The sequence below is a fragment of the Lepidochelys olivacea genome (assembly GCF_965140295.1).
Source record: "Lepidochelys olivacea isolate rLepOli2 genome assembly, chromosome: 2".
NCBI classification, from domain to species: Eukaryota; Metazoa; Chordata; order Testudines; family Cheloniidae; genus Lepidochelys; species Lepidochelys olivacea.
Genome location: NC_140412.1, coordinates 182,225,130 through 182,238,515, shown reverse-complemented (window position 1 = coordinate 182,238,515; position 13,386 = coordinate 182,225,130). Strand labels below are relative to the sequence as shown.

Below are 13,386 nucleotides of genomic sequence, written 5' to 3'. Positions count from 1 at the left end.
AAATCAAGACTACAATAAATATTTTATTTCTACAGAGTGCCTTAAAAACACTTTGGACAAAAGAGAGAATACTTAACAAAATAGCTTTACATTTGAATTGTACAACTTTCTAGCATAAAGTTTTGACTTTTTTTCTTTTGAACCAACCAACCCCCCAGTCCTTCATCAAGGCACAGTCAAGTGCCAGGTAGATTATCCCAACAGCAATGAGGCTAAATAAAATTAACGTTTTTTTTAAAAAAGATGTAGTTTCTGATGCTGTATAAATGGTGTGTGATGTCCTGTATTGTTTTCATAAAAACCTTCAACATTATACGGTTTTTTTCCTCCTGCTTCCTCACGACTACTTTCAGGGTCCTTTCTCCTTGGGCAATTGACTCTAGAGCTGGAACAGTGAAACTGACCACACACCTCTGACTGCTGTCAACTCCCGTTAAATATACGGAGGGGGGCGGGGGATAGAAACGTTTCCCCCCTACTTTTTCAATTAGAGGGTTACCCTGAAACACAATTGTCAGGCAAACTGGTTTCCACCCTGCCAGCGGCCCTTGGGCAGCGGGGAGCGCTCCCCGAGCAGGGCATGTGAAGTGGGGGGGGGGGTTAAAGCCTCTCCTGCCCCAGGGGCTGCGCTGCCTGTCGGGGAGGGTGGCTGTGGCAGCAGCGGCCCAGCAGCACCCCAGTGTGCTGGGGACAGGAGCACAGAGACGTGGCTGGGAGAGGGGCCCCGAGGCTGATGCCCCCTGAGGGGAGCAAATCCCGTTAACCCCGCTTCCCAACGGGGGCACAAGATGGAAGCGGCTTTGTGCACAGCCCCCCGCCCCGCCCCGCCCGCGATCCCGCTCACCTTGGAGCCCGTGTCTCCAGTCCCGGAGCGACCCCTCTTGGCCCAGGCCCAGCATCGCCCTCACCCTCTGGGCCAGGGGGCGGCTGGGCTTCTGGGGCTCGCTCTTGGCCCCTTTCCTCCCGGCTCCTCCCTTCCGCATAGCGCCGGCCCCGTAGGACAGCTGCCTGCCTGGCTGCTTTTGCTGCAGCCCGCGGCCGCTCCTGGGGCTCGCTCCGGGCTGGGGCGCCCCAGCGGCTTGGGGCGGGGGCGGCTGAGCGCCGGGCGGCTTGAGCGGCGACTCTTTGTGTCTGCCTCGGGTTTGCACGACCATCTCGGCATAGTCCCCGCGAGCGGGGGGCGGGACGGGCTACGGGCGACGCCCCGGGGCGGTCACCCGCCGCTCCTGCCCTGCCGAATCTCAATCGCTGGCGCTGGCCCGGGCCGCGCCGCCGGCTCCGCCCCGGAGGCCACGTGGAGCAGGCGGGGCGCCGGGGCCGAGTCTCGCTCGCTCGCTCCCTCCCTCCCCGGCAACGGGCAGCGGGCGTTCTGCGGGGAACTGTCACCGCAACGGCCGGACGCCGGGCCCGCCCGCCCGCGCGCCGCCCTCGAGGCCAACGGCTCTGCCCCGCCTTCCTCTCGCTCCACCCCCCCGCTGCTCTGACCCTGACAGCCCGCGCGGCTCTTCCTGCCTTTGCCCCTTCTGCTCCCCTGAGCCTCCTGCCTCACTCGGGCTGCTGGGAAGCCTCTCCGGGTCCCCTGGCTGCCATGAGCCCCTCCTCGGGGCTGCCCCTCTCCTCCTGCCCCACCCCTCTTCCTGGCTCCCTCTTGCTTGGTGGATTTCGTTAAACCCTTTTCTTTGATTCAATAAACTGGGACGGTTTAGGCTTTAGGTTGCTTTTAAATGTCACCTGGGGGCGGGCAGTCTCGCTTTGTTCGCCGGAGCTAAATTGTCAATTGCCCCCCAGCCAACGGAGATGGCTCCCCTGGCCCTCCGCTGCGTGGCTGGCTGTGGTTTACGTGATCATTTGTTACAGCGATTGCAACAGCCTAGTTATGTCCTCCCACAGCTTTGAGATCTTTGTGCTGTTTCTGAGGGCCAAAGGCTCAACTGGTGTAAATATGCACAGCTCCAAAGAAATCAGTAGAGCTACACCAGCTAAGAGTTTGGACCAGGATTTAAAGTCTCTGGCTTTCATGGCAAAGGATTTTTTTTTTCAAATGGGTTTCAGTGAGTCATTTTAAGCTTCACTCTCTTTAAAAAAAATCTTACTCATGCAAATTGTCACATCTAGAGAACGCTTTATAGCCTGTACTGTGCTGTAGGACTGGGACACTTGTTGGGGTACCAGAAGACTGTATTAAAGAATATCTGAGTTCTAGGCTTTTTTACTAAGCACTCTGACTCCTTCATTTTGTAGGGGATGGCGAGAGTAGCATAACAGCGGCACACAGTATAACTGATTGCATGGAAACAGGGATAATCCCACATAATGTCTGTCTGGTTGTTGTGTATGTGTACCTCTGGAACCTGAAATACTATTTCACAGCTTTCTAAATCAGTCTTCTTAAGTAAATCACAACAGCTATCACTGCACCTCCTACACCAATAATTACAATTAGGAAGAATTACAATTCCTCTTTCTCTAGAGGCGCAAATATGGCACTACTGTCATAGGAGACTGTGTTGCAGCATAACTCTCCTTCTACATCCCAACTGTGCTTATCTGACCAGGGGACTACTGAGGCCAAATAGTATCAGATCTGAAAACAATGTTAAAATCTATATTGTTTAATTTACATTTTTAGAATAATTAATTAGAACACGGGGCAGGGCCCCCACCCACGAATACATATTCCTTTACTGTAGCTTCTCCCCCAGATTCCTTTCATTGTTTTTCTCTGGTCCCTGATTATTGTCTGTCCTGTAACTTACGTCTACTCCAACCACTTACACTCCTTGGTCCTGTTCTGTATGTTATCTCTGTTCAGTCTATCTTCCGGTCCCCTCTTTCTCTCTCTACTATATCCTTCTGCTTCTGGGTTTTCTACATTTTCTCTGCATTTGTCTTTCCTCTTGATTCTCTTCCTACATTGTTCATGGGTTCCTGCACGTCTCTCCTTCCACATCAGCAGCTTTGCAACCTAAAACTACCAAAACAGTTGCAATTTTCATGTGCTTCTCCTGTTTCCTGAGTATCTTTTAGGAATCTTAATGTTGGAATTCAGAGTTTCAACATCATATTGTTCATCAATAAGTTCCATCAATGCATGATAATAGCAGCAGCATGAGTAAACAATTGCATCTCAGGCTCAGCTACCAAGGTAAAGGGTAAATTATAAAAGATACAATGATAATGTAAGTTAAAAAAATATATAAGACAATAAAAATAGTAAAAAGATTAAGATGAGAAGTTGGGTGAAGTGAGGCCTCAGGAAGTTATGTGATTTACACAAGGTCAAACAGGAAATCCATCACAGAGCCAGAACTCCAGCTCTCCTGGTTCGTAGTCCTGTGTTTCAATTTCAAAATCACACACTCCCTGCATCCACACTTTGAACAACTCTTTTCTTGTATAGCAGGAAAATATTTGGGAGAGGGAGGGTAGCAATGTTTTTTTAATAAGTAAAGGAACATGGGACCAGAGGTTTCCATGACAATTGAAAAGACAGTGGGTCTGACTCAAAGAGAAGGAAAAGATGGAGTATGGGCAGCAGCAGATTTAATAGTGGGCAAATGCCAACTGGAGTCTTCCCTGTGTTGGGCCCTCCTGGACCCCTCGCTCATCTGAACATCAAAGGGGTGCAGTAATTCACTCTGCTCTGCAACTCTTTGATCTAACCCATGCCTCTCCATGTCAGACTCTGGACCTCCTGCCTAGCTCTGTGGTGTTTCTAGCTCTCTTGTCTGCTTCAGTCCCCCACACCTGGGCCTCCAGCCTCAGCTCCACTCCATTCCCTCCCTCCCATCATTCCATTCTCCCATGCAACCTGTTTTCACACCCTCACCCCAACTCCAGCCATACACTATGTCAGACCCTACCATTGGAGACCACCAGTTTACTTACCAGCTGGGAGTGCAGTTTTCTGCTGCAGCATTTAGAGGCACAACATGAACTTTCCTGCCCAAAGGGAAGAGGCACCAAAGGCGGATATATGCACATCCAATTCTGGACTTCTCTAGGCCCACAATGTAACTTAAGCAGCCCAGCCTAGGAGCAACAGTACGACCCAGAATTACCTTAGAGTTGTGGCCCCCAACAAACCTATCACTGGAGCTTACGGGAAAGGCAACATAGAGAACACTGCAGCTTCCGTATGCAATGTCTGTCCTGGGGTAACTCTCTGTTTGCTCGCTCCAGGCCCTTTACAGCTCCTATGTACTGCCACAGCAGTCTATGGGGCCATAGTAGATCCCAGAATAACAACCTGGCTCTTTATTCTTAAATTTGTACCTAGATAGTGCTAAGGACTTACGTTTCTTGTGCCGTAAGGGGTATCCGAAGAGGGGGTAAAAATCCTCCTGGACGATTGCAGCAATCCTTGTGTCCTTTCTTCCCTATATCTCTGTCCACTTCTTGTTTATTCTAGTAGTCTTAGCTCTGCGTACATGCATTTATCTGTCCATTGATAACTACTAATATGGGTTATATGCTATGCAGTGTGTACCATAGGAGATGGGGAACAAGAAATGGGAATCCAGGACTTTTAAATGATTTCTCTTATTTAAAGCCTAAGATTTTAAATAAACTCTTCTCCAAATTGTACTTGTGGTAATCAAACACAAAAGATAGATTTCTCTGCCCTTTGGCTGCATCTTATTAGATATGAAGCTTATACAAAAGAAAAATAATTAAAGCATTTTGATTTGTCTGAAATAAAAACAAGGCTATTTATGAGACCAAACAGCTAAAAAGAATATTGTGAAATTCTATTCTACTCTTCCTGTCATCTGATTTTTGTCATCCTGGTTTGCCTTAAACCATAGCTATGTTTGTCTATTGACCAGATCACCTGGTCCTCATAAAAACCAGCAAGTAGCTCAGTTGAACTGTAGGGAGGAGCAAACTCCTGCGGGAGTTCCTAGGTCAGGGGATAGAACCCAGTTTATATAAGACTGACTAGGTCGAAGGGAAAAGGACATGTCTGATACAATTGACATTGTGCTATTCTGAAGAATTAAAATTGAAGTCATGATAAAAAGAGGCCTGGAATCCTCTAGCTGGAGGGTGTTCTGAGTCAGCCTGCTGGCATACACTCACTCTCACTATTCCATCAGCTTCTAATGGGAGCCAGATTTTTTTAAAATAAAGTAATAGCCATCTGTCGATAGATCTAACCACAATTATTATTTAAAAAGTGATAGGAGAGAGATGCAATTTTTACGTATATTTGTGACAGCAGAGATCTCTTACATATTCACCTGGGGTTCAATTCTCCCCTTCAGGATACAAATAACTCCTCTTTAAATCAGTTGGAATTGTTCATATCCTGAAGGGAGTGAACTGGCCCAAAAGCAGCCCCCCAGCCCATGTCTCCACCCCCCAAGTCCCCACACAGGGCAGGTGGAGATCTGCAGCTCCCCACAGTTGCTCCGGCAGCTCTTACCATGGCCCAGCTATGGCTCTTTGGCCCCCAAGGCCCCACTCCCAGGCCATAAGCTGGAGCCAGGTCAAGGTAAGAGCCGTGCAGGCAGCTGTGGGGAGCTGCAGACACTTCACCTGTCCTGGGAGGGGTGGGGGCTGGTCTTTGGCCCCCCCAGGCAGGTGGAGGGGCCTGGACTGCATGACCTGGCTCCAGGTCTGCCTTCTGGCTTGGCTGGAGGATGGGCCTCCATGGAAGAGGCAGGACAGGTGTGGGGCCACAGAGGGAGCAGGATACATCCCCCCCACACACACACACTTTTAGGAAGAATCCATCACCCCTGCTTACATGCAAGACCTAAGAGTTGGCTGAAGAGATCGCTGGCCTGCTGGTGTTAATTGTTAATAAATCTTTGAATACTGGGGGAAATTCCAGTAGACTGGAAGCATGTAATGTGCAAATATTCAAAAAGGAAGAGTAGGATGACCCAAGTAACTATGAGCTGGTTAGCCTGACATCAGTCTCAAATCAGTCCTGACATCAAAGTACTCAAATGCTGATATAGGATTCAGTTGATAAAGAATTAAAAGAACGGTATATAATTAATTTTGGTCAATATAATTTTATGGAAAATAGGTCTTGTCAATTACTGATTTCATTCTTTGAGGTTACAAGTTTGGATGATAAAGGAAATTACTTAGATGCAATAGACTTTTGTAAGGTGTTTGTCTTAGCAATGCACAATATTCTGATTTTAAAATTAGCACTATACAATAGCAATAAAGCAAACATTAAATGACATCCCAAAGTAGCGGTCATTAGGGAATCCTTATAAGATGGGGCTGTTTCTAATGGGGTTTCACAGGGATCAGTACCAGGCCTCACACTGTACAACATTATCTGGAAATAAAGATAAAATCACCGCTAATAAATTTTGTAAATGACACAAAGATTGTCAGAATGATAAATAATGATGAGGATGAGTTACACAGAGCAATCTGGATCATTTGTTAAGTTGGACTAATTCAAACAAAATGTGTTTAATATAGACAAATTACAAAATTATACATCTACAGAGTAGGGGGAGTGTATCCAGAAAGCAGCGATTCTAAAAAGCTTTTAAGGGGTCTGTCAGGGGGTGTATGTACCCTACATTAGCCCAGCAACCAAAGAGTTAATACAGGCATTGTGAGACACTGCCAACCAAAGAGTTAATACAGGCATTGTGAGACACTGCCGATTGGCAGTCTCACAGCAGCTGGGAGGGAAAAAAAAGGGCTGGGAAGCAGACAGATGGGGTGGCTACGTGGGCAGCGGGTATCATAGGCTGGGGGAGGCTGTGCCTCCCCAAACAGCCTGGTGTGGCCCTGCCCACACTCCGCCCCCAGACCTCCTCCTGTAGTTCCTGGCGTTCTGCCCTGGCCCAGGCTGGCTGGGGCTGGGCTGGCTGGTCTGCCTCCCTCAGGAACTCGGGGCCGCACTGCCCGCCCAGCACTCGTACCATGCTGCCTGGTGCTTTGGGGGTGGGGGCGCTGCCACCTGGCACTCCGGGGCTACTGCCCGGTGCTCTGGAGCTGGCCACCCGGTGCACCAGGGCTGGGGGTGCTACACCGCACTACCTGGCTGCCCAGCGCTGGACTGGGGCTGGAGGGTGCTCTGGGCTCCTGCGGGTGAGGGGGACAGAATGGGAGGGGAAGGGGCAGAGCATCGGATACAAGGAGTGGGGACAGGGGCTAGCCTCCCTCAACCGCTGGGTCACCGGCCATCTATGGGTGGCTACCAGAGGAGTGAGCAGGTTTGAGAAAGGAGCCCCTGCCAGCAAGCTACTAAAGAGCTGCCCAGAAGGGAGTGAACTGACAGACAGGCTGGAGAGTCTGCAGAAACTCAGGGGAATGTAGAAAGATGCTTAGGGCACTGTCAGAGTCGAAGAACACTGAACCTACTTATCTAGCTTGAGGGTCTTGAACTGGAAGGCAATGGAGTGGGTGGGCCTGAGTTCCTCATCTAACCCCCTGATGGACTTGGGAGTGAAGAACGGGTTTTTAGATTCCTGAGAACCACGAATAGACTGACAGTCCTGCTAGGCTATGTGAGCCTAAGGGCTGTGCCATGCTTGTCCAGAGGGAGAGTCATTGCACTGATGCACTGTCCCACAGGATCATAGTGGACAAGTAAATCAATATGTGCTCCCAATCCAATGCTGTGGCAAAAAGGGCAGGTGGAGGGAGGTAATTTTACTTCTATATCCAGCTTTGGAGAGACTGATACTGGCACATGATGTACAGTTCTGTTGTCTATGGTTTAAGGAGCAATGTTGAAAATTGGAGAAGGTGCAGGAAAGAGTCACAAATGAGAGTTGGAGAAAGGAGACTTCATGAGTTTGATCTGTTTAGCTTATCAAAAAGAAAATTTGTAGGTGACTTAATTACAGTGTATAAGTACCTTAACAAAGTGAAAATACCAGGTACTATAGGGTCTCTTTAACCTAGCAGAGAAAGGCATAACAAGAGCCTATCACTGGAAGCTGAAGCCAGACAAATTCAAATTGAAAATAAGGCACTAAATCAGTGATACTCAGACCTCAGTGGTTCAGGAGCCAAACTAGCTATCAACATTACCTAAAAGAGCCATAGTCTCAGGAATTCATTGCTTCATTTACATACATATATATATTCTCACAGCAAAATGACAGACCAAAAATTCTACAGTTGCTTAATAACATAGTAGATGGTTAATAACTTAGATTAGCTAATAATTAAATCAGTGTTTTAATATCATGAGCTGCAGGAGACACATTTAAGAATCACTTGCAACTCCTGAGCCTCAGTTTGCATATCACTGCACTAAATGTTAACAGTGAGGGTGATTAACCATTGGAAGAAACTACCAAGGGAAATGGTGGATTCTCCATATCTTGATGTCTTCATATCAAAACTGGATGCCTTTCTGGAAAATTTGCTTTAGTCATACAAGTTCTTGGGCTTAATACAGGAGTAACAGGGTGAAATTTAATTGCCTGTGATATACAGGTGATCAGACCAGATGATCTGATAGTCCCTTTTGGCCTTAAATTCTATGAATCTATGAGTGATAGGCTAAACCTACCCAATTATCTTGTAATATCCTTAATAATAATAACAAAGATGGCTGTACTGATTTTACCTGGCTTAGAAGTTGAGTGGTCCCTAGTTCTTCTGTGTGGGGATCCTCCACCCAGCTGTGCTCTTCCTGATCCAGACTTCCAACCTTTTTGAAACCGGAGCTGCAAGAACAATTCATCTGTGGGTTGCAGCTGATGTTTTTCTCAATTAATGAGTAAATAAAACAGGCTTAACCTTTAGCATGAAAATCCACTGAGTCACAGATTTTCCAGCTATTATAGAATTTAGGTCAAATTCTTCCCAGGTGCAACCACACTGATCAATGGAGAGTTATACCAGGAATGAATTCAGCCCATTGTAGTCAAGAAAAGAGTAACTGGGGAAAATGCCACTTACTGTATTTCCCTGTATTAGCATCTTTCCCTGGAGGGTGAATCCCCCTCTTGATTTACTACTGCAGGTGTAATTTGCACCCTAACCTGCAGTAGTAAATCAAATCTAATGGATGAAAGCTGGAAATGAAACTGACTGAAATACATGTCAATGAATTTTCTACATTTAAGCTCTTTATATATTAAAATATTATTTAGCGTCAGGTTTTCAGGGTTTGAATGGATCTGTGAGTGCATTAAGTATCCAAATTTGTAGAAATGTCATGCTCTACTAGCCTAAAGAAGAGCTCTGTGTAGCTCTAAAGCTTATCTCTTTCGCCAACAGAAGTTGGTCCAATAAAATTTATTACCTCACCCACTTTGTCTTTCTAATGCTCGACTGACACCATTAAAACCTGGTCTTAGTAATAGTCAGCTTGCTAAAATTGTATTCACATTAAGCAGATATAACCAGCAGACTCAAGGCCATTGTATATAATAATCTACAGTGGGGAACTGTGCAAGTTACAACAGCTAGACTCTAGAGATCTGAGCAAGATGACATTTTTGTCATTCTTCTATACAGTCGAAATTGAGAAGCACCTGTACTGTACTGCTCCTGTACCTGATCCAATGCCCGCTGCATCTTATTGTCTTGAGACGGCTTACCAATCATTACATGTTTTTTCTGGGATTCCCAAGAAGTAATGTTGGATGGAACCTCTTTATTTTTTTTTTAATCCAAAGTTGATTTTTTAAAAATAGTGATTCTAGCAAATACAAATGGTCCAAAAGGCTAATAAGAGCCACATGGTCCTTTAGCTAAACTGATTTCAAAACAATTTAAACTATAAAAATCCAACGACATACCTAGAATAAGGGGGAACACACTTGTCCCTTCACTCACATACACCAGTACAAATCAGGAGGAACTTCATTTAAGTCATCGAGTAGCTTCACTGAGCTTCATTGAAGCTCCATGGATACAAAAGATAAGAAGATATTATTTATCTGAACTGTGGGGGTTACTGGTGACCCTAATTAAGATTGGGGTTCCAATGTGCTAGGCACAGTACATCATAAGGCATAGTCCATACCCCAAAGGGCTTACAATCTACAACGAACAAGGAACCAACAAAAAGATGCAGAGTAGGATACAACACACAAGTAAAGTAGTTTGGGAGTATCACAGTTCAGGGCAACTGCACCTGTATTTCCCCTTGGTGGGCCAGCAAGGGCACCCGCTCCAGGCTTCCAGCTCCTCAACTGTTACCTTTCTTGGCACCTCACTCCCTTCCAGCCAGAGTATTTCCATCCTGCACAGTTCCCGGTCTTCATCGTGTCATTCCCAGCAGAGAGACAGGCTAAGCAAGCACACCTGCTTGCTTTCTCTTCATAAACTGGTAACAGAGGGATTGTCAACAGTTATAAATACCACACAGTTCTTCTATACAAGCCTATTTTATTAAGGTAAAATCTCTCCAGAGAAAACATATTAAAAACAGTAAAAGACCTACATGCTAATAAGCCTACCAGAGATCACGCCAACCCTAACATGGGCTCTGGCTGGAACAGTCCTTCCAAACCCCTTTCAAGAGGTTTCTTTTGTGGTCACAAGTTCATCATAGCCACAGCTCAGAAAAAACACCCAGTCTTATGGGCCTCTGTAGGGCAAATCCTTCCAATCCTTCTCTAAGGATTAGGGGTCTTGTCCATTTGCTGGGTCAAGAAGGCAGCTCTGAACCAGTTTAATACCTTGCTATTTATCCAAATATCCTTTCTTTATCTGTTGGTCCCTGGAGAATCCAGTTTGAACTAATATATGCACACCTCTCCATGGGTGGGTAGTAGCCTCAAAGTGTTCATACTGGAGAAATTATATTAGCATCCCCGCTTGCTAGAGAAGGTACATATGATAACACATACACAATTACATTTTTAATACAATGGACCCCAAAGGTATTAAACTTAATTCAATAAGGTTTAACTTAATTCAGTAAAATTTATTCAGGATATTGTCAGACCATCACAGGGAGATGAATAGGCACCAGTACTCTCAATTCCATTTGTTTGTGGGGGAGAACTGAGTGGCAGCTAAGACAATCAACAAATTAAGGACAGAGTAGGGGGAAACAATCCAAATCTGTACAACTGTTATATACATTTGTTATGTATTCTTATTTTCTATGCTGTATATGCAACTTTTAAAAGTTGCACATTGTTCTTTCATTGCAGCACAATGTGATACAGTTGCAAAAAAGGTTATCATCATTCTGGGGTATATCAACAGGAATGTCATAAGTAAGCAGTAATTATTTCACTCTACGCAGCACTTGTGAGGCCTCAGATGGAATATTGTGTCCAGTTCTGGGCAACACACTTTAGGAAAGATGTGGACAAATTGGAGAGAGTCCAATGGAGAGCAACAAAAATGATTTAAAAAAATTTAAAAACCTGACCAATGAGGAAAGGTTAAAAAATCTGGACATTTTCAGTCTTGAGAAGAGAAGACTGAAGTGGGACTGATAACAGTCTTTGGCTATGTTAAGGTCTGTTATACAGAGAACCATGGTCTAATGTTCTTTATGTCCACTGAAGGTAGGATAAGAAGTAATCATCATAATCTGCAACAAAGGAGATTGAGGTTTGATATTAAGAAAAACTTTCTAACTATAAGGATACTTAATTACTAAAATAGGTTAGTAAGGGAGACTGTGGCATCCCTGTGGCATTGGAGGGTTTTAAAACTAGGTTAGACAAACACCTGTTAGGGATGCTCTGGGTATACTTGGTCCTGCCTCAGCATGGGGAGAAGGATGAGATGACCCCTCAATCTCCCTTCCAGCCCTATATTTCTATGATTCTATCATAATCTTGGCCTTCCAAGAACATTGATCCAGGCATTGCAAAGTGCAGCTGCTTTTGCCTCAGTTACTATGACTACAGACAATACTTTTTCTACCTTCCATTCATTATTTGCAAATCAAACACACATTGAACTCTTGTTCTTGATGATTAATGTCAGCAGTTTCATCCATCATCACCACAAATACCCTCTATCTTTTTCACTAGTCTGGTAGTCTGTGTCTGGATTGTCTTGCTGATTATTTCATTATGAGTCCCATGACCTGAAAAATTCAAACCCTTAGAGCCAGGTTGCAAAAATTATTATGCCCATATACTTAAAAAGCTGTCTGAACAACATTTCTATTTTCACTTTTGTCACTTTCATTATGGTATCTAAATGGAACAATTAGCTTACTTATTATCCTTATGAAGTCCAAATGTCTGCCAATTTACTGCCTATTCAGCCTTTTCTCTTTTTCTCCCACCAATAAAGCAATTTCTTGAACCACAGGGAACCAAACATCTATTGTTTTCTTTTAGCAGAGATAATCTCTGTCAATGCCTCAGCAGATGAGCTCTGACAGACAGAACTGTTAAACTATCACAAAGAGCCTTTTGGCTGCTTTCTAGGAGCTCTTTTGAAGTTAGAGTGCCCTTTCCTGATAAAGGCATCCTCTTTATTTCTGAGACTGTGTTATACATCATTTTACAAGTAAAACAGAGTGCTGCAGCTTTTGAGACAATGTACTCAATAAAGAAAATCAGGTAGGAGCATACAAAATTTTCTAGGACAAAACATCCATATCTGTCTCAAGACACATTTACATGCGACTATGTACCTGACTTGAAGAGCATTATCGATTTTTTACTGTCCAGAAAATGGGATGTTGGGGGGGAGATTATTTGCTACCTAGTAAGAATGCTTTGCCAGAATTGCAGCTACTTTAAATTAAACCAACAAAGGAAAATATTTAAGGAAAATACTCATCTGACTTCTTTGAGTATTTGTACGCACCTCACTCATAGCAATTATAATTGACTAAACTTCATACCTCAACTTCAATGGCAGGGAATTAACATTGTACAGCTTTTATAAAGAAAATAGCTGAGACATTATATAAAGCACTGCTGGGATAGAAGTCAGATCTCAAATATGTCAGACCTACATCTCATTTACTTAGGTGTTATCTACACTTAAAATGCTACAGCACTTCAGTATAGACACTACCTATGCTGACAGAAGGGATTCTCCTGTTGATGTAGGTAATCCATCTCCCTGAGAGGCAGTAGCTAGGCCTACAGAAGAATTCTTCTGTCAGCCTACCACTGTCTGCACAGGGACTTAAGTTGGCTTAACTACACTGCTCAGAGAATTTTAGAAGGAAAAAGCCCCCTTGTTAGACAGTCTCTTAGATGGTGTCAAAGACGGTAATAACTCTCCTTTTGGGTAAAAGAGAAGTTAGTTGAGATGAGCTGAAGCTGTTGTTGCTGCTGTTGTTAAAGTCTGATCCCAGTTCATTTCAGGTGCTGTTTGGGATTCAGCGGGAGCTGATAAGGGTGGTGATGTCATCTGGGTCTCTCTTTCTAGCTTGGTCTGGTCAGGATATCTCTCTGGATTAAGAAGAAGAAGGTCTGGAGTCCCAGGAAATGGTGAGGGTGGCAG

The 13,386-nt window shown here is 44.8% G+C and overlaps 1 protein-coding gene across 2 annotated transcripts in view; it reads right to left on the bottom strand.

Annotated features, from left to right (window-relative positions):
• The window catches only part of DPY19L1 (dpy-19 like C-mannosyltransferase 1), a 91,611-nt gene extending 90,222 nt beyond the window's left edge, over positions 1–1,389 (bottom strand). For both annotated transcript variants that reach the window (XM_084619551.1, XM_084619552.1), the window contains exon 1: positions 845–1,389. In XM_084619551.1, coding sequence (XP_084475677.1) covers positions 845–1,154 — 310 coding nt within the window. In that variant the 5' untranslated portion in view covers positions 1,155–1,389. The remainder of the gene's footprint in view (positions 1–844) is intronic.
• Positions 1,390–13,386: the final 11,997 nt, after the last annotated feature.